This window comes from Mustelus asterias, chromosome 19, assembly GCF_964213995.1.
Source record: "Mustelus asterias chromosome 19, sMusAst1.hap1.1, whole genome shotgun sequence".
NCBI classification, from domain to species: Eukaryota; Metazoa; Chordata; class Chondrichthyes; order Carcharhiniformes; family Triakidae; genus Mustelus; species Mustelus asterias.
The window spans coordinates 27,491,078-27,518,373 of record NC_135819.1 but is presented as its reverse complement, the minus strand read 5'-3'; the positions used below and the strand labels follow the sequence as shown (position 1 = coordinate 27,518,373).

The 27,296-nt window shown below is 48.9% G+C and overlaps 1 protein-coding gene across 1 annotated transcript in view; it reads left to right on the top strand.

Annotated features, from left to right (window-relative positions):
* Positions 1 to 27,296, top strand: part of LOC144507661 (cilia- and flagella-associated protein 54-like) — a 191,603-nt gene that overhangs the window by 61,784 nt on the left and 102,523 nt on the right. Inside the window, exons 11-13 of the mRNA XM_078234818.1 lie at positions 7,123 to 7,265; positions 15,062 to 15,231; positions 22,096 to 22,213. Of these exons, the coding sequence (XP_078090944.1) occupies positions 7,123 to 7,265; positions 15,062 to 15,231; positions 22,096 to 22,213 (431 nt within the window). The remainder of the gene's footprint in view (positions 1 to 7,122; positions 7,266 to 15,061; positions 15,232 to 22,095; positions 22,214 to 27,296) is intronic.

Here is a 27,296-nt window from a genome sequence, read left to right as displayed (position 1 = left end):
TGAATTAATCGCGCATCAATTTTATTAGCAACAATTTTTGTTTTAAAAAAAAAACATGGAGCAAATGTTAAAACCCGATCGGCTTACCTTAGATCCGCGTGCCGCTGGAGCATCGAACACTTTCGACCATTGGTTGAAGTGTTTCCAGGATTATATCGACGTCTCAACAGCAGTCCAAAACGACGTCGACAGACTGCGGGTCCTCCACGCAAGGGTAAGCGACACTGTGTATGCAACAATCCGCGATTCCCAAGACTACAAAGAGGCCATCGAATTACTCAAGAAGCTGTACCATAAACCGCCAAACGAGATTCATGCTCGTCACCTGCTAGCCACTCGGCGGCAGCAGCCTGGCGAAACGACGGGACAGTACCTGCGCGAACATCAGCAGCTAGCCAGAGCCTGCAATTGCAAGCCAGTGTCGGCTACTCAATACACTAACGATTTGATCCGAGACGCGTTCGTGGCGGGAATCGGCTCATCCTATATTCGCCTGCGGCTGCTCGAGCAGAGTAACTTAGACCTAGCTAAGACGGTGGAATTGGCTGATGCGATGGAAACGGTCTCCAGAAGTCTTGAAACTTACCCCACCGACCACATGGGAACATCGTGGCAAGTACAGCCACCGACTCAACTCTACCCAGCGGCTCCTAGGAACTGCGTGATCGTGCTTTCAACTTCGGACCTGACGGCTGCGGCAGCTCCAGGAGGCCCACAGTGCTATTTCTGTGGATTGGCGAAGCACCCTTGCCAGAGATGTCCGGCCAGGATGGTATTTTGCTCTGCTTGTGGAAAGAAAGGGCACTATGCTAAAGTGTGCTGAGCGAAGCCCCCTTCGAAGCCAAGCAGTGCTGCGTGTGACTCCCCAGGATCCGTCTCCTCGTCTCCAGCATCGTCGATGTCTTCAACCACGTGCGATTCACGGGCGCCGCCATTCCTGATGATGATGACGCAAGACACGTGCGACCTGCGAGTGCCGCCACTTTCAACGCCATCGACCACGTGCGATCCATGGGCGCAGCCATTTTGGTCGACACCGGCAGCAGACGACCAGCAGGGGTCCTCATCATCGACCATCTCAGCTGCCTGCAGTTGCACTCGGGATCCAACAGTGGCGTCAATCATCCTGGACCAGGCCAAGCCTCACAGACTCGACAAGTCCATGATGGACATAGAGGTAAACGGACGCCTGATACATTGTCTGTTTGACAGCGGGAGCACGGAGAGTTTCATTCATCCGGATACCGTGAAACGGTGCGCTCTCCGAGTACAAACTGTCAGGCAGACAATCTCTATGGCGTCGAGGTCCCGATCTGTTACCGTTCTTGGGAGCTGCAAGGTAACTCTAACGGTGCGGGGCACAGTTTATGAGAACTTCAGGCTCCTCGTGTTACCGCACCTTTGCGCTCCGGTACTCCTGGGACTAGACTTTATGGTCCACCTGAGGAGTGTGACCCTGCAGTACGATGGACAACTCCCTCCACTTTCAGTGGGAGAACTGCAGCCTCCAAATTGCCCAGCGCGCTCCACATGCTGCCTCTCGACACTCAAAATTACCCCGCCTTCTTTACTTGAAAATCTTGTGCCAGGCTGCAAGCCCATCACAACTAAGAGCAGGCGTTACAGCGCTGAGGATCGGATCTTTATTCGATCTGAGGTTCAGCGGCTCCTCAGGGAAGGGATCATTCAACCTGGCACTAGCCCATGGAGAGCGCAAGTCGTGGTGGTTAAGACTGGAGACAAGCCCCGGATGGTCATAGACTATGGTCAGACCATTAATAGGTACACGCAGCTGGACGCGTACCCTCTCCCGTGCATATCTGACATGGTCAACCAGATTGCGCAGTACCGGGTGTTCTCCACCATTGACTTGAAGTCAGCCTACCACCAGCTCCCCATTCGCCCAGAGGACCGAAAATACACGGCCTTTGAGGCGGATGGCTGTCTCTACCACTTCTTAAGGGTCTCTTTTGGCGTCACTAATGGGGTCTCGGTCTTCCAGCGTGAAATGGACTGAATGGTGGACCAAAATGGACTACAGGCTACCTTCCCGTACCTGGACAACGTCACTATCTGCGGCCATGACCAGCAGGACCACGACGCCAACCTCCTGAAGTTTTTACGCACTGCGTCTCGCCTGAATCTGACCTATAACAAGGAGAAGTGTGTATTCAGCAAGCACCGCCTAGCAATCCTCGGATATGTGGTAGAAAACGGGGTCATCGGCCCCGATCCAGACCATATGCGTCCCCTCCTTGAACTTCCCCTACCCACTAGCATCAAAGCACTGAGGAGATGCTTAGGCTTCTTCTCGTATTACGCACAGTGGGTTCCCAATTATGCGGACAAAGCCCGTCCGCTCATAAAATCTACCTCTTTTCCCCTGGCAGCAGAGGCTCACTTAGCCTTTGAAGGGATAAAAGCTGACATCGCGAAAGCCACGATGCACGCTGTCGATGAGTCCATCCCCTTCCAGGTGGAGAGTGATGCATCTGATTTCGCCCTGGCCGCCACACTTAACCAGGCGGGTAGGCCCGTCGCCTTTTTCTCTCGCACCCTCCAAGGCCCTGAAATTCGGCACTCCTCTGTGGAAAAAGAGACTCAGGCCATTGTGGAGGCTGTACGGCATTGGCGCCATTATTTGGCTGGAAAACGATTTACCCTGCTCACGGACCAGCGGTCCGTGGCATTCATGTTCAACAACACGTTAAGGGGAAAAATTAAAAATGATAAAATCTTGAGGTGGAGAATCGAACTCTCCACCTACAACTATGATATCATGTACCGTCCGGGGAAGCTCAATGAGCCCTCAGATGCCCTGTCACGTGGAACATGTGCCAGTGTGCAGGAGGACCGGCTACAGGCCCTCCACAATGATCTCTGCCATCCGGGGATCACTCGGCTCTTCCATTTTGTAAAGGCCCGGAATCTGCCCTACTCCATAGAGGATGTCAGGTCGATAACTCGAAGCTGCCAGGTATGTGCTGAATGCAAGCCGCACTTCTACCGACCTGACAGGGCTCACCTCATTAAGGCCACTCGCCCTTTTGAACGACTGAGTGTTGATTTCAAGGGCCCCCTTCCTTCAACAGATCGGAATGTGTATTTCCTCAACGTGGTTGACGAGTACTCCCGATTCCCTTTTGCCATTCCCTGCTCTGACATGTCCGTGTTCATGGTCATCAAAGCCCTGCGGGGTCATTTTACCCTGTTCGGCTACCCCAGTTATATCCACAGTGATAGGGGTTCGTCGTTTATGAGCGACGACTTGAGGCAATACCTGCTCTCTAAAGGAATTGCCTCAAGTAGGACTACGAGTTACAACCCCAGGGGTAACGGGCAGGTCGAAAGAGAAAACGCTACAGTCTGGAAGGCTGTCTTACTGGCGTTGAGGTCTAGGGGTCTTCCAGTCACCCGTTGGCAAGAGGTACTTTCTGATGCGCTCCATTCAATCCGGTCCCTCCTGTGTACGGCAACCAACGCTACCCCACATGAGCGGATGTTTACCTTCCCTAGGAAGTCTTCCTCTGGGACCTCACTGCCGTCTTGGTTGACGTACTCAGGACCTGTCCTCCTGCGGCAGCATGTTAGGACCCGCAAGTCCGACCCTTTGGTTGAACAGGTCCATCTCCTCCACGCCAACCCTCAATATGCCTATGTAGCATATCCTGACGGGCGAGAGGACACGGTCTCTATCCGAGATCTGGCGCCTGCAGGGGACCTGGAAACCCCCGTCGCTCCCGCACCCCTGGTTAGGGTTCCTTTGCCCATTCTCTCCCCTCCTGACACGGCGCGGGCTGTATCGGGACCTCCACTTAATCCTCTTACTCCCGTGTACAGCTTGCCTGAGTCCAGGAGATTGTCGCCACCTCGAGGTCCACCCGTCCGTGAGGAACTGGAGGAGTCACTGGACACCACCTTGGAGAGAGGGTCACCACGGTCACCAGAACCGGCGCTACCGCCAGTGCTGCGGAGGTCGCAGAGACGGTGCGGACCTCCGATACGACTGAACTTGTGAATATATGGACAGTTCGTACTGTTTTTTTGCCCCACCGGCCTTTGTTTTTAAAGGAGGGGTGAATGTGGTGAACCATAGATGGTTACCACTATGGGTCCTGAACCATAGATGGTTATCACTATGGGTACTTGTACATCACAAGTTACTCTTGTTACTGTTGGGGTTAGGGTTGGGGTGTTCCACCTGTTGGCATTGTTCTGTGGTACACTCCGGTTGGCTCCGCCTTCCTATAGGAGTATAAAGGTCACTGCACTTCCTCGTGACCCTTTAGTCTGGGATTGTATTGTTAAGCAGTATGCTCTATTCTTGTTGCTAATAAAAGCCTTTATTTCCCGGGTACGATCCAGCCTCCCGAGTGAATTCATCGCGCATCAAGGTGCATGCTTTCTGAGTGAGTTGGAATCAAACTTTGGCAGAAAGAACTGTGGCTGAACAATGGACACCTTGAAAGAAAACGTCTTTCAAGCAATGTCGAGGTATATTCCCATGAAGGGGAAAGCTGGGACAAATAAATCCCGAGAGCCCTGGATGATGAGGGAGATAGAGATGGAGATGACGGAGAACCTTGTAAGTGACAGACATCAGGTAGAAAATAGAATGGAGAATCAGGCTGAATATAGAAGAGACAGAAAGGAAGTGACAAAACCAATAAGAGAAGCAAGGAGATGGCATGAAGAGACTGGCTACTCACTTGGAAGGGAATTCTTGGACTTCTATAAGCATCTAAATAATAGACAGATGGTAAAAAAAAGAGTGGGCTGATTAGGGATAAAAAGGGGAGGCAGGTATTATACGAGTACTTTGCATCTGTCTTTGCCAAAGAAGAAGATGCTAGCCAGGCCGGGATGAGGGAGGAGGTAAATGGTGCACTCAAAGAATTTACGATTGAGAAGGAGGTGGTGTTAGGAAGGTTATCTGTACTTAAAATTGATACGGTACCAGGACTGCATGAGATACATCTAAAGATACTGAAGGAAGCAAGAGTGGAAATTGCAGGGTATTTATATTCTTCCAGTCTTGCTCAGACACAGGGGTGGTGCCAGAGGACTGGAAAATCATGAATGTTACAACCTTTTAAAAAGGTGTGCAAGATGGGAAACTACAGACCATCCGCCCTACTCCCACTCACAAATCTGTTAGAGCAGTGGGTGGTCCCCCTTAACTATCAGGACCAAATTGAAGATTAGTTGAAGCATTTTGTGCTGCAAGGTCTGCAAGACATAACAGGCGACAAGATGAAGGCCTGCAAAATCGCTGGCTCCAACGCACCTCTCCCTGATGAGCTCAATGCATTCTACGCCCGTTGTGAGCAAGAGGTCAGCGAGAGCATGCCCTCTACCCTGGAAGCCCTGGATGAACCTGTATCTGGGGTCACCATTGCAGATGTCAGAGCAGCTTTCTTGAAGGTCAACCCACGGAAAGCAACTGGCCCAGATGGGATACCCAGATGTGCACTCAGATCCTGCACAGATCAGCTGGCGGAGGTATTCACAGACATCTTCAACCTCTCTTTACAACAATCTGAGGTCCCTATCTGCTTCAAGAAGACGACCATCATCTTGGTACCTAAGAAAAACCAAGCAGCGTGCCTTAATGACAATCGGCCGGTGGCTTCAACATCCATCATTATGAAGTCCTTCGAAAGGTTAGTCATGGCACGAATCAATTCCAGCCTCCCGGACAACCTGGATCCACTACAGTTTGCCTACTGCCGCAACAGGTCCACAGCAGACGCCATCTCCCTGGCCCTGCATTCAACCCTGGAACACCTAGATAACAAGGACACCTATGTCAGACTCCTATTTATTGACTACAGCTCAGCCTTCAACACTATTATTCCCACGAAACTCATCTCCAAACTCCGTGGCCTGGGCCTCGGCACCTCCTTCTGCGACTGGATCCTGAACTTCCTAACTCACAGACCACAATCATAAGAATAGGCAACAACACCTCCTCCACCATAATCCTCAACACCGGTGCCCCACAAGGCTGTGTTCTCAGCCCCCTACTATACTCCTTATACACCTATGACTGTGCGGCCAAATTCCCCTCCAATTCGATTTTCAAGTTTGCTGACGACATCACCGCAGTGGGTCGGATCTCAAACAATGACGAGACAGAGTACAGGAATGAGATAGAGAATCTGGTGAACTGGTGCGACAACAATAATCTCTCCCTCAATGTCAACAAAACGAAGGAGATTGTCATTGACTCCAGGAAGCGTAAAGGAGAACATGCCCCTGTCTAAATCAACGGGGATGAAGTAGAAAAGTCGAGAGCTTCAAGTTTTTAGGTGTCCAGATCACCAACAACCTGTCCTCGTCTCCCCCATGCTGACACTATAGTTAAGAAAGCCCACCAACGCCTCTACTTTCTCAGAAGACTAAGGAAATTTGGCATGTTAGCTACGACTCTCAGCAACTTTTACAGATGCACCATAGAAAGCATTCTTTCTGATTGTATCACAGCTTGGTATGGCTCCTGCTCTGCCCAAGACCGCAAGAAACTACAAGAGGTCATGAATGTAGTCCAATCCATCACGCAAACCAGCCTCCCATCCATTGACTCTGTCTACACTTCCCGCTGCCTCGGCAAGGCAGCCAGCATAATTAAGGACCCCACGCACTCCTGGACATTCCCTCTTCCATCTTCCATCGGGAAAAAGATACAAAAGTCTGAGGTCACGTACCAACTGACTCAAGAACAGCTTCTTCCCTGCTGCCGTCAGACTTTTGAATGGACTTACCTTGCATTAAGTTGATCTTTCTCTACATCCTAGCTATGACTGCAACACTGCATTCTGCACTCTCTCATTTTCTTCTCTATGAACAGTATGCTTTGTCTGTATAGCGCGCAAGAAACAATACTTTTCACTGTATGTTAATACATGTGACAATAATAAATCAAATCAAATTCATTACACCGACTTGGGCTGACAAATGTATCTGTGAATTATTATTATTACTCATGCTATTTGTCTGAGTAAAAGTCCATTTGTTTTCACTATTTATCATGCATCAGGATAGATAATGTTTATTGTTCATAATGTTTATATGATTTATTTCTCATGTCATGTCAGGATAAACTAATTCTATATGTTGCAGATGAAAAGATTATAAATTTGGATACCGATTATGTGCACTTCATGACTGACTTATATCATACAAAAGGTTTCACGTGCCAGGCACAAGATAAGAACCCGGACCTTTATTCCTTAAAGAACAGACTAAATCTGTCCCTGCTGAAGGTAATTATACAAAATAATGCACGGTCAAAAAATTCGATTGGCCACTTTAAACCAGTTTTATATCCAGTCAGGTAGTTGTGGTTAGGTGAAAATAATGGAATTGGATGACAAATCCAAGGAAATCACAATCTTTTCAGGATGACTAATTGGTTTCATTTTTAGCTGCTGCATTGATTTATTTTAAGTGCTCGATACTCAGAGTGTAGGTGACACTGAGGAAACTACATTTATTGCCCGAGAATTTGTAACCATTAGTGTGGAGCCTACCTATCCTGGTCCTTGATATCATTGCCAAACAGAAAATCTATCAATTATTGCTGTGAATGTTTGCTTGCAAGGCCATTTCAGAGAGTAATAAATGACAGGGGAAACTGCAGGGGTGGACTCCTTGCCCAATTGCTGTTCCAATTATTTTTCCTTGGCAGAGCGATCGCAGTCTCTTCAGCAGCTTCCAAGCTGCATCTGCACCTCGGGGGTAAAGATAGCAATGGTGTGGTTGTCCTGGAAAGAGAAACTAAATGGTCAAAAGCAAACCCCGCTCTGCTCTTTACAACACCTAGTCATACCCAGAGGAAATTGAAACACACATTTCAGGGATACAAGTCTGCATTCAACAGAGTCAAACCATGAAAAAAACTATGGGCTGAATTTTATTTAACTGTGAATAGTAAAGATGCTTCATTTGTTGGTTTCATTTAAACTGTGTTATTAAATATAGCTTGTTTTACTGTAAAAAGTCCCTGATTTGTCAGTAGAATCATTCCTGGAAGCAAGTATTCTTTCCTCACATTTGTGCCAAAATAGAAACTTGTTGGGGCCTAATTTGGCTTCCTAATATAACTTGAGATTCTGGTCCAGCACCCTAACAAAACTTCAGGGCTCTTGCTGGGATTAAAAAGTATAATTCCTTGTTTGGCTTGGGATTATTTGATTTAAGCACAATGAGTGTGGGAACTGGAGCTTTCTTTCAAATGGTGCATTTGGTTGGTTTAAATAAAGAGTGCCTTGTGAAAAATGGCTCTGGCAGTGGCTAAAGATTGGGTAATGGAAGAGGTCACTCAGAGTGGTTTACAGGGCGTAGTTAAAACAAAGCTTTTGGAGTTGGTGAACGGGCTGCAGTTGACTACGCCTAAAAAGGTGAGGAAGGCAGAGATAATTTCAGTGATAGCACAGCATTTAAATTTGCCAAAGACGTAGTTTGAAGCATTGGAATTGGCTACAAATGAGACAGCTTGAATAATAGGAAAAACTAGAACCAGAGGGCACAACCTCAGACTAAAGGGACGATCCTTTAAAACAGAGATGAGGAGGAATTTCTTCAGCCAGAGAGTGAATCTGTGGAACTCTTTGCCTCAGAAGGCTGTGGAGGCCGGGTCATTGTGTGTCTTTGAGACAGAGATAGATAGGTTCTTGATTAATAAGGGGATCAGGGTTATGGGGAAAAGGCAGGAGAATGGGGATTAGAAAAATATCAGTCATGATTGAATGGCGGAGCAGACTCGAAGGGCTGAGTGGCCGAATTCTGCTCCTATGTCTGATGGTCTAATTAGAAGCAAAGGGAAGACAGCATGGCAATGACAAGGGAAAGAGAAAGAGAAAGAGTCTTTGAACTTCAGAAACTGGAACTACAAAAAGAACATCAACTTAAAATTGTGGAGGCAAAGGCAAAAGAGGAAGAAAGGAGGAGTTACCCCTCTTAGTCAAAGGCCTATTGGGGATATGTTTACATATATTCAAGCATTACCAAGGTTTGATGAGAAGGATGTAGAAGCCTTTTTCATTTCATTTGAGAAAATAGCTAAACAATTAAAATGACCACAGACCATAAGGGTGTTGTTGGTTCAAACAAAGTTGGCAGGTAGAGCTAGTGAAGTGTTTGCGTCACTATCAGAGGAGGTAACCTAGAGATTTTTATGAGGTGAGAAAAGCCATCTTAAGTGCAAATGAACTCGTGCCAGAAGCCTACAGACAATGGTTTAGAAATCTAAGGAAAGAACCAGGTCAGACATATATAGAATTTAAAAGAATTATACAAAATAACTTTGGTGGATAAGAGCATTAAAAAAAGCGAGACATATGATGCTCTTCGGGAAATGATTATTCTGGAGGAATTTAAAAACTCACTTCCGGCAGTAGTGAGAACTCGTGTGGAAGAGCAAAGGGTTAAAACTGTGAGGTTAGCCGCAGAAATGGCAGATGATTTTGAATTAGTTCATAAAGGTTTTCGACTTCAATTTCAATTTGTATGGGATCGGGACCAGGGAAAAGAGAAATCTGCAGGTGGTCAAGGCAAAGGAGATCTCTTAAGAGATAATATGGTCAGTTTGCCTCAGTTTAAATAGGACACATATGAGGGTGCAAGTGAAATAAGAAACTTTAAATGTTTTCATTATAATAACACAAGTTGGTGGCTCAAGAAAATTATTGGGAAGACAGATGTGGTAAAACAGAGTAAGCCAGTGGGGTTTGTTAAATTGGCAAAGGAAACCCTGGTTGAAGTTGAAGAGGTGCAAAAGAATGTGCAGTCCGTTCAGAGATATGCTTCTAAACAAATGTCAGATCTTTTCAAAGATTTTATTTGTGTGGGTACGGTTTACTCATGTGTACAAGGAGCAGTATGTAAGAAGGTTAAGGTTTTAAGGGATGTAGGAGCAAGCCAGTCTTTAATGCTGAGAGATGAGGAGATATGTAGTTCAGAAGGAGTATTGCCAGAAAAGGTGATAATATTTGAAATTAGTAGTGAAGGGACTAGTGTTCCATTATTTAAGGGAAGATTCAAGAGTCTGGTAAAAAGTGGTGAAATGGTGGTAGGAATATTAGAGAAATTATATTTTTCAGGGGTACAGTTTATCTTGGGTAACAATATAGCTGGATCACAGGTGGGAGTGATGTCTGCTGTGGTTGAAAAGCCAGTGGAAAGTGAAACAACTGAGGTGTTGCAGGAAGCATATCCTGGGATGTTTCCTGATTGTGTGGTGACAAGACAAGCCACAGGTTCAGTGAGACAGGAGGAGAAATCAAAGAGTAAAGATAAGGAGGCTGAGGTTCAGTTGTCAGAAGCAATCTTTGACAAGATGATTGATAAAGAACAAGAACAGATGGAGGATAGTTCAGAAAAGTTGTCTGAATTACAACAGAAAGATGCAGAGATAAAGCAACTGTATCAGAAAACATACACAGAAGGACAATCTGAGTGTATACTGGAATGTTATTACATTAGAAATAATATCTTAATGAGGAAGTGGACAGATCCAAATTTATGAAAAATGGACAGAGGTTCATCAAGTTGTATTTCCAGTACATTATAGACAGGAGGTGTTGCGGTAGAGGTACCAGTAGGAGATCATTTAGGATACAGAAAACACAAGCAAATATACAAATACTTTTATTGGCCTGGACTGCATAAGACTGTGGTTGAATTTTGCCGGACAGGTCACATATATCAGATTATAGGAAAACCTCAAGCGGTAATCAAACCAAAACCCTTAATACCCATTCCGGCATTTGAGGAACCTTTCACTAGTATCCAAATTGATTGTGTAGGACCCCTGAAAAGTTGGAAGCAATATTGTTGACCATAATGGATGTGCCTACTGGATTTCGGAGGCCATTCCATTACGCAATATTATCGCTAAAAGGATTGTAGAGTAGTTACTTAATTTTTTTTACCAGATACAGACTGCCCACAGAATTCCAATCAGATCAAGGATCCAATTTGAAGTCAAAGTTATAAGAACATAAGAACATAAGAAATAGGAGCAGGAGTAGGCCATCTAGCCCCTCGAGCCTGCCCCGCCATTCAATAAGATCATGGCTGATCTGACGTGGATCAGTACCACTTACCCGCCTGATCCCCATAACCCTTAATTCCCTTACCGATCAGGAATCCATCCATCCATCCGCGCTTTAAACATATTCAGCGAGGTAGCCTCCACCACCTCAGTGGGCAGAGAATTCCAGAGATTCACCACCCTCTGGGAGAAGAAGTTCCTCCTCAACTCTGTCTTAAACCGACCCCCCTTTATTTTGAGGCTGTGTCCTCTAGTTTTAACTTCCTTACTAAGTGGAAAGAATCTCTCCGCCCCCACCCTATCCAGCATTATCTTATAAGTCTCCATAAGATCCCCCCTCATCCTTCTAAACTCCAACGAGTACAAACCCAATCTCCTCAGCCTCTCCTCATAATCCAAACCCCTCATCTCCGGTATCAACCTGGTGAACCTTCTCTGCACTCCCTCCAATGCCAATATATCCTTCCTCATATAAGGGGACCAATACTGCACACAGTATTCCAGCTGCGGCCTCACCAATGTCCTGTACAGGTGCATCAAGACATCCCTGCTTTTATATTCTATCCCCCTCGCAATATAGGCCAACATCCCATTTGCCTTCTTGATCACCTGTTGTACCTGCAGACTGGGCTTTTGCGTCTCATGCACAAGGACCCCCAGGTCCCTTTGCACGGTAGCATGTTTTAATTTGTTTCCATTGAGATAGTAATCCCATTTGTTATTATTTCCTCCAAAGTGTATAACCTCGCATTTATCAACGTTATACTCCATTTGCCATATCCTCGCCCACTCACTCAGCCTGTCCAAATCTCTCTGCAGATCTTCTCCGTCCTCCACACGATTCACTTTTCCACTTATCTTTGTGTCATCTGCAAACTTCGTTACCCTACACTCCGTCCCCTCCTCCAGATCATCTATATAAATGGTAAATAGTTGCGGCCCGAGTACCGATCCCTGCGGCACGCCACTAGTTACCTTCCTCCAACCGGAAAAACACCCATTTATTCCGACTCTTTGCTTCCTGTCGGATAGCCAGTCCCCAATCCACTTTAACACACTACCCCCAACTCCGTGTGCCCTAATCTTCTTCAGCAGCCTTTTATGGGGCACCTTATCAAACGCCTTTTGGAAATCCAAAAACACCGCATCCACCGGTTCTCCTCCATCAACCGCCCTAGTCACATCTTCATAAAAATCCAACATGTTCGTCAAGCACGACTTTCCCCTCATGAATCCATGCTGCGTCTGATTGATCGAACCATTTCTATCCAGATGCCCTGCTGTCTCCTCTTTAATAATGGATTCCAGCATTTTCCCTACTACAGACGTTAAGCTGGCCGGCCTATAGTTACCCGCCTTTTGTCTCCTTCCTTTTTTAAACAGCGGCGTAACATTAGCCGTTTTCCAATCAACCGGCACTACCCCAGAATGCAACGAGTTTTGATAAATAATCACTAACGCATCCACTATTACCTCTGACATTTCTTTCAATACCCTGGGATGCATTCCATCCGGACCCGGGGACTTGTCCACCTTCAGTCCCATTAGTCTACCCAGCACTGCCTCTCTGGTAACATTAATTGTATTAAGTATTTCTCCTGCTGCCAACCCTCTATCGTTAATATTTGGCAAACTATTTGTGTCCTCCACCGTGAAGACCGACACAAAAAACTTATTTAAAGACTCAGCCATATCCTCATTTCCCACTATTAACTCCCCCCTCTCGTCCTCCAAGGGTCCAACATTCACTCTAGCCACTCTATTCCTTTTTATATATTTATAAAAACTTTTACTATCATTTTTTATATTAATTGCTAGCCGAGCTTCATAGTCTCTCCTTCCTTTCTTTATCGCTTTCTTAGTCTCTCTTTGTTGTTTCTTAAATTTTTCCCAATCACTTGTTTCTCCACTATTTTTGGCCACTCTGTACGCAGCTGTTTTTATTTTAATACTCTCCTTTATTTCCTTCGTTATCCACGGCTGGTTCTCCCTTTTCTTACAATCCTTGTTTTTTGCTGGAATATATTTTTGCTGAGAACTGAAAAGGATCTCCTTAAAAATCCTCCACTGTTCCTCAGCTATCCTACCTGCCAGCCTGCTCTCCCAGTCTACCTTAGCCAATTCATCCCTCATCCTATCATATTTCCCTCTGTTCAAACAGAGGACACTGGTTTGGGACCAAACTTTCTCCTCTTCCATCTGAATCAGAAATTCGACCATATTGTGGTCACTCGACCCAAGAGGGTCCTTCACAATAAGATCCTTAATTCTACCTACCTCGTTACACAATATCAGATCCAAAATAGCTCGTTCCCTCGTCGGTTCCATAACATGCTGTTCAAGGAAACTATCCCGACAGCATTCTAAGAACTCTTCCTCCATTCCACCCTTACCGACTTGAGTCTGCCAGTCAATGTGCATGTTGAAGTCCCCCATGATTATTGCCGTTCCGTTTTTACACGCATCCCTTATCTGCTTGTTTATAGCCCTCCCTACCTCAACATTATTATTTGGGGGCCTGTATACCACACCTACTAGTGTCTTTCTCCCTCTACTATTCCTCATCTCTACCCATAATGATTCCACGTTTTGTTCCTCAGAGCCTATGTCATCCCTCAGTACTACCCTGGAAGTACATATTCAGGGAAGTTATGGATAGCTGAGGAGTCAAATCAATTTAAATCAACTGAGTATCATCCAGATTCACAGCAGTAAAGTGGTGGCAGTTGAGGGCCTATGGTCAGGATTATCCAGAGGATTGGGATAAAGGAATTCCATTTGTACTTTTTGTAATCCAGGATGCACCTAATGAATCAACTGAACTCAGTCCATTCGATTTAATTTTTGCTCATGAGGTTGGAGGACCACTTAAATTCCTGGAAGGAAGTATCCTTTTCTCACATTTATGCCAAAATAGAAATATTGTTCGGGTCTAGTTTGGTATCTTCATATAACTTGGAGTTCTGGCCCAGCAACCCTAACACTGTGGTAATATGGAAACACACTACATTAGACAAGAGACCACCACATCCCAAGGTGGATTGGTCACTTTGCTGGACCTTCTGTGGCTAGAATGGAGGTAGAGGACATTGCAACGGGCCTTGACTCTATCCAGCAAGCTCTCCAGAGAGTCTTCCTGAATTTGGGGACTGTTGTAATCTTGGGTTTCAGGGCCATGTCTTTGCAGTTAACATTGAGAAGTTGGTGTGTGGCTGCAATTTACATATGGCGCCTGGAGTGAGGAGGGAGTGAGTTGAGGGTTGAGTGGGTTTTTCATCTGAACATATGGGATTACCCATTAACCGGGAAACCCGCAGTGGAGGTGGTGCCGTCGGAGAGACCAGAAGATCTAGTTTTCATTGCCACAGAGGGCTGTGGAGGCCGAGACGTTGAGCGTCTTCAAGACAGAAATTGATAAATTCTTGATTTCTCGAGGAATTAAGGGCTATGGGGAGAGAGCGGGTAAATGGAGTTGAAATCAACCATGATTGAATGGTGGAGTGGACTCGATGGGCCGAATGGCCTTACTTCCGCTCCTATGTCTTATGGTCTTAAGATCCAGCTGGAGTGAACAGCCAGAAAGTTCCGGCCCATATGTCTACATTTTTCATGGATCAATGAGATATATAAGACTGTGCATGTCTGAAACAGACACCTGCACAGAAAACATTCCGATTCTAAGGCCTGCAGCAGAGCTCCAATTTATTTTTCCTTCATAACTCTGACATATTTCAGTGTCTATTCACATAACCATAACTATATTTCCCATATTTAAAAAGCCCCATCATGGACATGAGTGCACTGCATTTCCAACACCTTTCCCGTGTTGCAGTTTTTGTTGGTTACAGTTTGCCAATTCAGTAGAGTGAAGCCAGATGTTTATCAGTGCAGATAGGGCTGGTAGATGAATGAACTGTTTTCCTTATTTCATACTTCTCATTGTTTTGATTTTGCAATTCCATTGGCATGGTTCCTGCTTTAATCATTGATCATTTTATATTGCAGAATATCATCTTGTCAGAATCTCAAAATAAATTGGATGTTTTCATGGACAAATTGAAGCATGAATCTAACGTTATATTCGCCAATCTTGCACCTGCTGAACTCGAGATGGTCATTGATGCTAAATGTCAAGCTGCAGCGATTGCTTTCCAAAGGTTGCAGCTCGCGTTTAGGTATGTGTTAACATTACTTTTGCACAATTGCAGTCGTGATCATGAAAATATTATTTTCAGTTTGCACGGTGCATTTCCCATTTCCCAAACTTTGCCTTCCCTCCCAACTCTGAAGTACCCTAGAAATCAGGCACATGGGGTTGGATTTCACGAAGCACTATGGTTCCTTCTTCCCCCTGCACACAATCTTGACAGATGCTCCACAGAACTTTAATGGGAGCAGCATTAATTGTTTTAAGGCAGGGATAGGGCCAGGGTGAGATTGTTGTCGATGCAGACTCGATGGGCCAAATGGCCTCCTTCTGCACTGTAGGTGTTCTGAGTATTCTATCTCGAAAAGAAGCCCTGCCATAGAGTGCTGCGGCAGATGGATGGCTGGGAGTTGTATAGTCTCAGCAGCCCACAGCTGGAGCAGTGGCTACAGCTGGAGCAGTGTACACAGCTGGAGCAGTGTACACAGCTGGAGCAGTGTACACAGCTGGAGCAGTGTACACAGCTGGAGCAGTGGCTACAGCTGACTAAAGGCAGTTCCACATTGAGGAGCACGGGTAAGTGCAGGCTCATGAGTTTTGGTGAAGGGGAGAGGACCAGGTTTAGGGGGCTCGGAGGTGAGGCACCTCCAATGGCCTCAGTGAAACCACAAAAGATTTCCTTCCCATTCTGGTCACCAGTCCTTGTAGTTAAAGCTGCCAGACTTCCTGCATAGTGTGGGCCAAACCCTACCACAGGTAAAATACTGCGCGTGGCAGCAGGAAGCCATTAAGTGAGCTCAGTAGACCCAATGCTGGATCCACCAATTTCAGACAAGTTGGGGCAGATAGGTGGCAGGGAGGGGGAGGGGGGGGGCGTCATCTGCTGGATCGCTGGATTCTGTGTGGCATCCCCCCACCCCACACCCCATTGCCTTCTATCCTACCATTGGGGGAAGGGGATGTAGAATCCAGTCAATGGACGGAGTAGTCTTGTGATTTAACTTTGAAAGGCAGAATTTCCTTTGATGAACAGTTAAGTGTTGGTCATACCTAACATGTGTGAAAAACTGTTAGATAAACAAATTCTGTTAAGGTCTTTTTATTGAAGCAACAATAATATAGCACCTTTCATAAGTAATAAAATGTTCCAAAGCACTTCACAGAGGTAACTGCAGGGATAGGATGAGGAGCCATTGATGGCAATTCTATGGCTATGATTAACTAGAAAATGCTGGAACCAGCTGGGAACAGTCCCATTCAGTTGGATGATGGTGGGGAGACATTGGAGAAAATTTAGTGTGATGGACATGAATTTTGCAGATAACAATATGTGCAAGGACTTTGAAGAGGAAAGGGAGGTGGACATGACATGGCAGTTTGCAATTATGGTGGGGTCAATAGTACATTTTTTGAAGAGACGGGTGATTGAATTTGAAGGAGAGAGGGAGAGGACCTGAGCAGAAAGAATTTTAATGATGGAGTGTTAGCTTTTATTGGTAGAGGGAGTGAGTTTCGGAGCCAGGAGGTCATGTTGCAGCTGTACAAAACTCTGGTGCGGCCGAACTTGGAGTATTGTGTACAGTTCTGGTCGCCACATTATAGGAAGGATGTGGAAGCATTGGAAAGGGTACAGAGGAGATTTACTAGGATGTTGCCTGGTATGATGGGAAGGTCTTATGAGGACAGGCTGAGGGACTTGAGGTTGTTTTCGTTAGAGAGAAGAAGGTTAAGAGGTGACTTAATAGAGGCATACAAGATGATCAGAGGATTAGATAGGGTGATAGTGAAAGCCTTTTTCCTCGGATGGTGATGGCTAGCACGAGGGGACATAGCTTTAAATTGAGGGGTGAGAGATATAGGACAGATGTCAGAGGTAGGTTCTTCACTCAGAGAGTAGTAAGGGTGTGGAATGCCCTGCCTGCAGCAGTAGTGGACTCACCAACATTAAGGGCATTTAAATGGTCATTGGATAAACATATGGATGATATTGGAATAGTGTAGGTTAGATGGGCTTTAGATTGGTTTCACTGGTCGGCGCAACATCGAGGGCCGAAGGGCCTGTACTGCGCTGTAATGTTCTATGTTCTATGATGTCAGCTAACATAGAGGCCAGGCAGGGAAGTTGGATGGTCAGCAGTTTAGTAAGAATAGGGTCAAGAGAGGTGGTGAGTAACTCACCTCCTGACTTCCCAAAGCCTGCCCACCATCTTGGCCAGAGTGCCAAGAGGGCTGGGGCATCATGGGGCTGGGGATGAGAGGGAGACAACCACCAGAGGCAGGAGGTAGCCGTCATGCACCCAGAGGCGGGGTTGGGGGGGTGGAGTCACAGGAAAAGGAGAGTGTGGAGACCCCGGCAGTTCCACACACGATTGTTGTTTGAACAGATGTTGGACACTGTGTTCTGCCAATGGTTCCGGCCTTGAAAGGAGACGGTGCAACACCTGTGCAACCTGTTGCGGACCTGGCATCTCGGGGTAGGGGAGCACCATTCTCGGTGCCTGTCAAACTGACGGCCACTCTGAACTTTTATGCCACTGGCTCCTTCCAGACTCCCAGCGGAGATGGAGGTGGCATTTCCCAGTCAGCTGTCCACACCTGTGTCAAGCAGGCCATGGAAGCCCTGTATGCTCGGGCTGGGCAGTACATCAAATTTGGCCTGGGCCAGGCCCAGCAGGAAGCCCGGGCTGCAGGATTCGCAGCCATTGCGGGGATGCCAAATGTGCAGGGAGCCATCGACTACAGCCATGTCACCCTCTAGGCCCCACTTCAGAATCCACCAAGATTCATCAATAGAAAAGGGGTCCCACTCCATAAATGTGCAATTGGTTTGTGACCACAAGGTGAACATCATGCACACCTGTGGCAGACACCCCCGCAGCGTTTTATTCTGAGGAGCTCAGACATGCCGGAGGTCTTTGAGGAGGAGCCCAGGGATGGCTCGTGGGCGACATGAGTTACCCGCTTCGGACTTGGCTGATGACAGCTGTGCGGAGGCCTGAGACTGAGGTGGAGACCTGGTATAATGAGGCCCACCTTGCCAACCTGGACCACTTTGGTGAGGTCCTTCAATACAGCCCCCTGATCTCTTCCCGCATTGTTGTGGTGTGCTGTGCCATTCACATCTTGGTGCAGCAGAGAGGAGACTTTTTGGAGGAGGAGGAGGACGTGGAGGCCGACCAGCCGGACGTCGCTGGGGAGGAGGCCGCCCGGCAGGAGGAGGAGGAAGGGGAGAAGGAAGAGGAGGAGGACAATGCTGAGTAACACCACCCAGGTGCTGGAGGGCTGGCGGCAAGGATCAGGCATGCAAGGATGGCGAAGTAGGCCCTGATCACCAGGCACTTTGCCTACTAGGGGCCTGTATTTCTGCACGCAGGTTCCATTCCACCCCCCACCCCAAAATCCTACAATCTCCTGCAACATTGTCACACCAGAGTGGTGGGCCTGGGTACGCTGTGTTAGCTAGCGAGTTTCTTTGGCAGGCAGGAGGGTGATGACGACTCGCTAAGCGCCATTATGATGATGCCCTGGTGCAAACTAGTCTGACTCCTATCTGAGCTCTGCATTCACGCTGGCACCTGGGCCCACATCTGTGTAGTGGGTAAGGGATCTGAAACCCCCATACAGGACCCTGGGGTGGGTGGGGCGGGGGATGGGAGGGGACAGCTCGTGGGGTCTGGGGAACCAATACCTTCCTTTTCTCAGTGACACAGCATGGAGGGGCCTCCCCAACTGGCATCAACATGAGGCATCCCTCAGGCGATCATCAATGGAAGAGGATTCATAATCGAGACAAATTAGTCACAGGTGGATGGTGTCTGAATAATAACTGCTAACATAAAAACGTGTGAACAGAAATTGTTAAGGTGCTTAAAGATCTATCTAACTAGTGCAGCCCTTCACCCGTGCCATCTTAGTGAAACTACAATTTCCTAACCTTACAAGGTCTACGACTGTGTCTCAGTGACTCCTCAGAATGTACATCGGAGGTGGAGGGGGCCAGCTGCCTACACCGCCCCGTGGCCTGTGATGTGCTTGGCGGGTGTCCTCTGGAGGGCATGGACTTTGGAGGCCTTGGCTGGCTTCCAGGTGTCTGGGATGTTTCCATGACACCCTCTTCATCCTGCTGCCCCTGAGATGCCCCGGTGTCAGGAAGGGGGGAGTCAGAAGATGTAGCCGCAGCCACAGTCTCCTGGCTGGAAGGTCCTGGCATGGGTTTGAGCCCTTCCTCCTCCCTTAGGGGTTCCTGTGGACCCCTGGGTCACTCCATGGGATAACGATGCATCTGCAGTGAGCTGCAGGAGTTCCGGCGTCACCTGGCCTTGCCAGTGCTCTACCCATCATGGTCGAGCCCTCTGCGATGGCCACCTGAATCGGCAGCAGCGAGTGCCCTCTGAGACTGGGCTGCGCTCTGCAACCCTCAGCCATGGCCCTCTGTGAATGGGCCACATTCTCAGTGGCTGCTGCCGTAGCCCACTGTGTCTCAGCGCTGTCCCTCTGGGTCTCCTGCAAGATCTTGAGCCTCTTAGCCAGTGGCCGCAAAACCTCAAGAAGCCTGTTCAGTCTCTCAGCTGTGGCCCGTTGTGACTCGGCCGTGGCCCTCTGGGACTCTGCTATGGCCTGCTGTGACTCGGCCATCACTTGGAGGCTGCCACTCATGGTGAAGATCCCCTGTCCCAGGCTTTCCACTGCAGATGCCACCCTTGCAGCGTTAGCCTGGGAAACACGCAAGACAGGCAATAGCTGGTCCACCTGAAAGCTTTGGGATTCCTCCCAACTACCACGCAGTCGGTCCAGTGTGGTCGTCAGCCCCTCCTGCATTCCCTGGCTCTGTTGCTGCATCTCCAGCAGCTGAGAAAGAAATAATTGAAGAGGCCCAGCATGTAGCCTGGGGCCAACTGAGTCCTCGCCTCTGGCAGGCCCCCGTGTGCCAGAGGCCTCGGACGTTCCCTCCTCCACTCGATGTACATCAGCAGATGTGTCGTGCTCACCAGAGAGTGACCCAGAAGCCTCACCACTAACTGGACCCACTGATGTGAGAGTCTGTGGGCTGGAGAGTTGTGAGGTGGCAGCTGACACCAAAACGGTGCCACCTTTGGAGGTCCCTTCACCCGCATCCTCCAAGGAGCCTTCGGAGCTGTCAGTCTCAGGATGGGCAAGAGCCTCAGTGGGAGCCACAATGCCAGACGACCCCAGGGTGTCCGGATCTGCCCCTGCAACACAGGACACTAGGTTAAGTGCAAGGGAGGGAGAGGAATCTGGGCTGCCAAACACTTGATTCACATGTCTCCATTGAACATAGAACAAAGCACAACAAAAATTACATCACAGGAACAGACTCTTCAGTCCTCCAAGCCTGTAGCGACCAAGCTGCCCATCTGAATTGTAACCCCTTATCCTTCTGTGGACCATATACCTCTATTCCCATCCCATTCATGTATCTGTCAAGGCGTCCCTTAAAAGTCACTCTCGTATCTGCTTCCACGCCCTCCCCCGGCAGTGAGTTCCAGACACCCACCACCCTCTGTGTTAATAAACTTGCCTCGTACATCTCCTTTAAACTTTGCCCCTCGCACCCAAAACTCATGCTCCCTAGTAATTGACTCAAATTGAGTGGAGGATTGACGTGCTCACGCTGTGACAGCAGCCCGGCCATGCTGTCACTGACAGTCCGCATCTCCCCTTCCCTGGACATCTCCTGTGTTCACTCTTCAAAGGGGTGAGGACCCTGAGTTCTGGCTCAACACCCCCTGTCTTTGCCCTCTCTCTGGTGTTATGGTCGGTCTTCTCTGTGAGGACAGAAGGAGCCATGAAAGAAATGATGGCTTGACTCTTGTAGCGTATCAGGGAGTGGCCCTCAGAGGGCAAGCGCAGTGATACTGCCCCCCCCCCCCCAACAACATCACTGACCATTTCTCCCCCAGCACCCAGACCGATCACAAACCCCCCTCCGCCCCCCCACCCCGATTGCAGGCAGAGTAGCAGCAGCTCCCCCCCCACCGATCGCAGGCGTGCATTAAGGGGAAGGCAAGTGAGCTCTTGCAGGTGTGCTGTGGTAGGGAGGGAAATCTGTGCCTCTATGATGATTGGGGGCAGGGGAGAGAGAGGAAGGTGTCATACAGCTATCAGAGTCGGGGGAGATGTGCAGGCGGGTCTAGGGTGGGGAGGAGGGGTGGGTGCTACCACTCTGCCTCAGATTGGTGGGGGGGAAGGGGGGCACCGCTGCCGCTCTGCCTGCGATTGGTGGGGGGAGGAGGGCCACTGCCACTCTGCCCACGATCAGTTGGGGGGAGGGGGCAGTCATCAGCCTGGGTGGTGAGGGGTGGGGGTTAAGGGGGTCAGTAATGTTGTCGGGGGGAGGTCCTATTTCCGTGGGAGCCAGGGGGAGGCATTATCTGGTCCAGGAGGAATTTGGCAGGGGAGCAGCAGGTTTTTTTTGCGCATGCGCCGTTGGAAGCTCCAATTGGAGCTGCAGGATTTTGGGTGTGTTAAGCCCTGTCCACAGGCTTCTGCAGCGAGAATCGGACTCACTCAAAATTTTGCAGTCGGAGTGCACATGGGGAGTGCCTAAAGACGCACGCAAAAAACAAATCTGAAACTCTCCCAGTTTCAAGTCCTCCCAGCACTTAGACAAAAAATGGTAAAATACCGCCCTATGACTCGAACTCTAGGGCAGGTTTACTTTTTACGAAATAATAGGAATATAGAGAATCAGTTGTACAATGGAAAAGCATTTCCATTTTGGATATTTAGATATCTCAAAAACATTATTTACTCTCCATTCTGTCCTTGCTGTCATAGAGTTTATATTTTACATTATCCATGATGATTTCAGAATGTTTCAACAAACCAATACTGCTTCCAGTCGTTTATAACCAATGTCCGTTCTTTACAGTGCTGCCATTGCATTATCTGCAATTCAACTCTTACAAAGATCCAAAATATTGGTGACACAGAAACAAAGCATGAGAAGGCCTTCAACTGCATCCAGAAACACATCAGGAAGCAACACCGTAAGTTCAGGACAATTCATATAAGATTTGCACATTAATTCCTTTCCAAAGAAAATCCCAAAATCTGATGTAAACATTGATGCAAAGATTAGCTTGCTTACTCCTTCTAAAGCAGATTGGAATCTTTTTCTGCATCAAGTATCACGGTGGCACAGTGGTTAGCACTGTTGCCTCACAGCGCCAGAGACCCAGGTTCAACTTCGGCCTCAGGTCACTGTCTATGTGGAGTCTGCACGTTCTCCCCGTGTCTGCGTGGGTTTCTTCCAGGTGCTCCAGTTTCCTCCCACAGTCCACAGATGTGCAGGTTAGGTTGATTGGCCATGCTAAATTGACCCTAGTGACAGAGGATTAGCAGGGTAAATATATGGGGTTACTGGAATAGGGCCTGGGTGGGATTGTGGTTGGTGCCGATTCAATGGGCTGAATGGTCTCCTTGTGCACTGTAGGGATTCTTTGATTCTAAGTCACCATATTATTACAATCTGTTGTTATGACAAGCCTGGTTTTGACCACTGAAGTGGGGCATCTTGAGTCAGAAAATTCCTTGACTCGTCGAACACATTGTGGATTGAGGTGGGGGGTGCAGATGCAGGATGGAGGAGGGCTGGAGTGGGGCCCACCAACCATGTGGTGGGCAAGTGCTGAGGTAGTTAGTTCAAAGGCCCACCTTGGTTTGCCTTTGGCTCATTTATTTTATTAACCTACTGGTGTCAGTCAAAACATTCCAGCAGAGGGGTTCTTTTAACTCTCACTGATAGCTGCTGTTTGTCGTTACAGCGAGGATGTGGAGATTTAAAACTTCAGACCATGACAGTTATGCAGACTTCATGTGCCCTTCAAGAGTTTTCATGTCTACTCCAGCAGTTTATGACTTTCACGCTGCGGGTTGAGGTCCTTGTAACAGGTTTCAACTCTTCACTGATTTTAAGTGGTCCAGGAGATTCATGATTTATCTTTGTGTGAATCATCATATTTTGTTCCTTTCTCCTACCAGTGAAAATGGTTTTGGCTGGACATGGTGCTGGGACTTCTGAATCCGGGTGCCACCTGCTCTCTGTAATAATCTGCTGAGTCTTCCTGATGTTGCAAACATCCAGTCCAACATCTAATTGGTGTCTTTATTCCAAACGGAATCACGCAGGAACAGTTAATTCCATGAGTTTTAAATATAACAATATATCACAATACCTAGATAGTTAGACCAGTTATTGTTTGCCAATCTCAATGCTGTATAAAGTAATAATAGAATAATAGTGGTATTTTGGATACTTCAATTTTGTTTCTTTCAAGCCTTATTGGCATCTAGGAGATTGCTGTATTCCTTCAACTCTGACATCTAGCACATCTTTGATCTTAATCAGATCATCACTGGTGGCTGCCCCTTCAGCTACCAAGGCTCTAAACCTTCTTTAAGACACCTCCTACAACCTACCTCTTTGACCAAGCTTTTGGCCATTATCAACATCCTAGGGGTCACCATTGACCAGATAGTAAACTGGAACTGTCATATAAATACCGTGCAGACAAGAACAGGTCAGAAGCTAAGAATCCTGCCACAAGTAACTCACATCCTGACTCCCTGATGCACCATTGATACACGTAAAGACTAGAGGTTGCAGAACAACAGGCTTTTATTAACAAGAACAGAAGCACTCCCAAACCGATGGCTAACTCGAACTGAGGCAAAGGGGTGGAGAGCAGCCACCTTTATACCCCGAGGAGGGCGGAGCCCCGGATTAAAGCAGAAGGGGCGTGCCCAGGCATATCCCATATACAGACAGTATTACAGTGGTTCACCACATTACATCACCATATACAGACAGTGTTACAGTGGTTCACCACATGTTTAAAAAGAGTTCGGCGGGGGCGAGGTGGTGGAACAACAGTCACAAGATATTGATTCAAGTTACAAGTTCAGTCTCTCCGGGAGCTTGATCTGCCGCTGTGACCGCCGCAGTGTCAGCCGTGGCACCGGTTCAGGAGGCCGCGACGACGAGTCAGGCGCCAATCCATAACCGGTGAAGCCGTCCGTAGCGTCTTCAGACTGCTGGGTGTGTGGATGCTGCTCCTGGGGCTCAGGCGTGCCGTACACGGGGGCTAAATGAGCGTGCTGCGACTCTGGTGCATCATGGACAACATTTGGAGCTGGGGGTGAGGGGCCGTGGGACGTATTACCTGCAGAGGCCAGATCGCGAATGGAGACCGTGTCCTCCCGCCCTTCGTGATACGGGGTTGGCGTGGAGGAGCCGGACCGTTTCGACCAGGGGGTCCGATTTATGGGTCCGCACGTGCTTCCGGAGCAGGACAGGGCAGGGGACGTCAGCCACAACGGTAGTGAGGTCCCCGAGCAGTACTTCCTGGGGAAAACAAACATTCGTTCATGAGGGGTGGCGTTGGTAGCCATGCATAGGAGTGACCTAATTGAGTGTAGCGCATCAGGGAGGACCTCTTGCCAGCGGGAGACTGGAAGACCCTTAGCCCGGAGAGCTAATAAAATGGCCTTCCAGACTGTCGCATTTTCCCTTTCCACCTGTCTGTTCCCCCTGGGGTTGTAGCTGGTGGTCCTACTCGAGGCTATGCCTTTGGAGAGTAGGTACTGGCGCAGCTCGTCACTCATAAAAGAGGACCCCCGGTCGCTATGAATGTCGCTGGGGAAACCAAACAGGGTGAAGAGGCTGTGCAGGGCCCTGATGACCGTGGCCGAGGTCATATCCAGGCAGGGGATAGCAAAGGGGAACCGCGAATATTCATCAACGACGTTGAGGAAGTAGACGTTGCGGTCAGAGGAGGGGAGGGGGCCTTTGAAGTCAACGCTCAGGCGTTCGAAAGGGCGGGTGGTTTTGATGAGGTGTGCTCTGTCTGGCCGGTAGAAGTGCGGCTTGCACTCTGCGCAGACTTGGCAGTGACTGGTTACAGACCTGACTTCCCCGATGGAATAGGGCAGGTTCCGGGCCTTGATGTAGTGGAAGAACCTGGTAACCCCCGGGTGGCAGAGGTCATCGTGGAGAGTCTGTAACCGGTCTAGGTTCGCGCTGGCACAGGTCCCCCGGGACAGGGCGTCTGGGGGCTCATTGAGCTTCCCAGGCCAATATAAAATGTCGTAATTGTAGGTGGAGAGCTCAATCCTCCACCTCAAAATCTTGTCGTTCTTGATTTTGCCCTGCTGCGCGTTGCTGAACATAAAGGCAACGGACCGTTGGTCTGTGAGCAGGGTGAACTGTTTGCCAGCTAAGTAGTGGCGCCAGTGCCGCACCGCCTCCACGATGGCTTGTGCCTCTTTTTCGACAGAGGAGTGTCGAATTTCAGGGCCCTGGAGGGTGTGCGAGAGAAGGCCATGGGTCTGCCCGCCTGGTTAAGAGTGGCGGCTAGGGCAAAGTCAGATGCATCGCTCTCCACCTGGAATGGGGTGGATTCGTCTACGGCGTGCATCGTGGCCTTCGTGATATCTGCTTCGATGCGGTCAAAGGCCAGCCGGGCCTCCGCCGCTAGGGGAAAAGATGTGGATTTGATGAGCGGACGGGCTTTGTCCGCATAATTGGGGACCCACTGGGCGTAGTATGAGAAGAAGCCTAGGCATCTCCTCAGCGCTTTGAGGGTGGTGGGGAGGGGAAGTTCCAGGAGGGGACTAATGCGGTCGGGGTCGGGGCCGATGACCCCGTTCTCCACAACACAACCAAGGATGGCGAGGCGGCGCATGCGGAATACGCACTTCTCCTTATTGTAGGTCAGGTTAAGGAGTGCCGCAGTGTGGAGGAATTTTTGGAGGTTGGCGTCGTGGTCCTGCTGATCGTGGCCGCAGATGGTGACGTTATCCAGGTACGGGAAGGTGGCCCGCAGCCCGTTCTGGTCCACCATTTGGTCTATCTCACGCTGGAAAACCAAGACCCCATTGGTGACGCCGAAGGGGACCCGAAGGAAGTGGTAGAGACGGCCATCCGCCTCGAAGGCAGTGTATTGGCGGTCTTCCGGGCAGATAGGGAGCTGGTGGTATGCAGACTTCAAATCAATGGTGGAGAACACCCAATATTGCGCAATCTGATTGACCATGTCAGATATGCGGGGAAGGGGATACGCGTCCAGCTGCGTGTATCGGTTGATGGTCTGACTGTAGTCAATGACCAAGCGAAGTTTCTCCCCAGTCTTGACAACCACCACTTGGGCTCTCCAGGGACTGGTACTGGATTCAATGATCCCCTCCCCCAGGAGGCGTCGCACCTCAGACTTGGTGAACGCTCTATCACCAGCGCTGTACCGTCTGCTTTTGGTGGCAATGGGCTTGCAGTCGGGGGTGAGGTGCTCGAAAAGCGAGGGAGGGGCGACTTTGAGGGTCGAGAGACCACAGGTGGTGCGCGGTGGCTGGTCTGTTAGCTGTGGATTTTGGACGGAGATCGTGGGAAAAGGCCCATTATACACCATGGTGATGCTCCCGAGGTGGCACAGGAAATCTAGCCCCAGTAGTACGGCAGCGCAGAGCTGTGGCAGCACGAGGAGCCTGCACTTGTCGTACACCGTGCCCCGTACAGTCAGATTCGCCACACAGTAACCAAGAACATTCACTGACTGGGACGTCGAAGCCATAGAGATTGATTGCTGCATTGACAGTACTGGCAGTGTGTAGCGCCTCACCGTGTTAGGGTGGATGAAACTCTCCGTACTCCCACTGTCAAATAAGCAGTTAGTAGTGTGGCCGTTTACCTTGATGTCCATCATTGACTAGGCAAGCTGGTGAGGCCTGGACTGGTCCAACGCGACCGAGGCCCACTGTCGGATTAGGCGATGCGATGGATGGTTCCCAAAATGGCGGCACCTGTGAGTCAGCTGACGCCACCCAAGATGGCGGCTCCTGTGGGTCACACGTGGCTGATAGCATCCAAGATGGCGGCCTCCGTGGGTCGCACATGGCCGCTGGCGTCCAAAATGGCAGCACCCGTGGATCGCACGCGGCCGATGGCGTCGACGACGGTCCCTCCCGCGGATCGCACGCGGCGTTGCTGGGCCTGGGGGCCGATTTTGCCCTGCAAACCTTCAGATAGTGACCCTTCTTACCGCAGCCAGAGCAGATCGCGTCTTTCGCCGGGCAGCG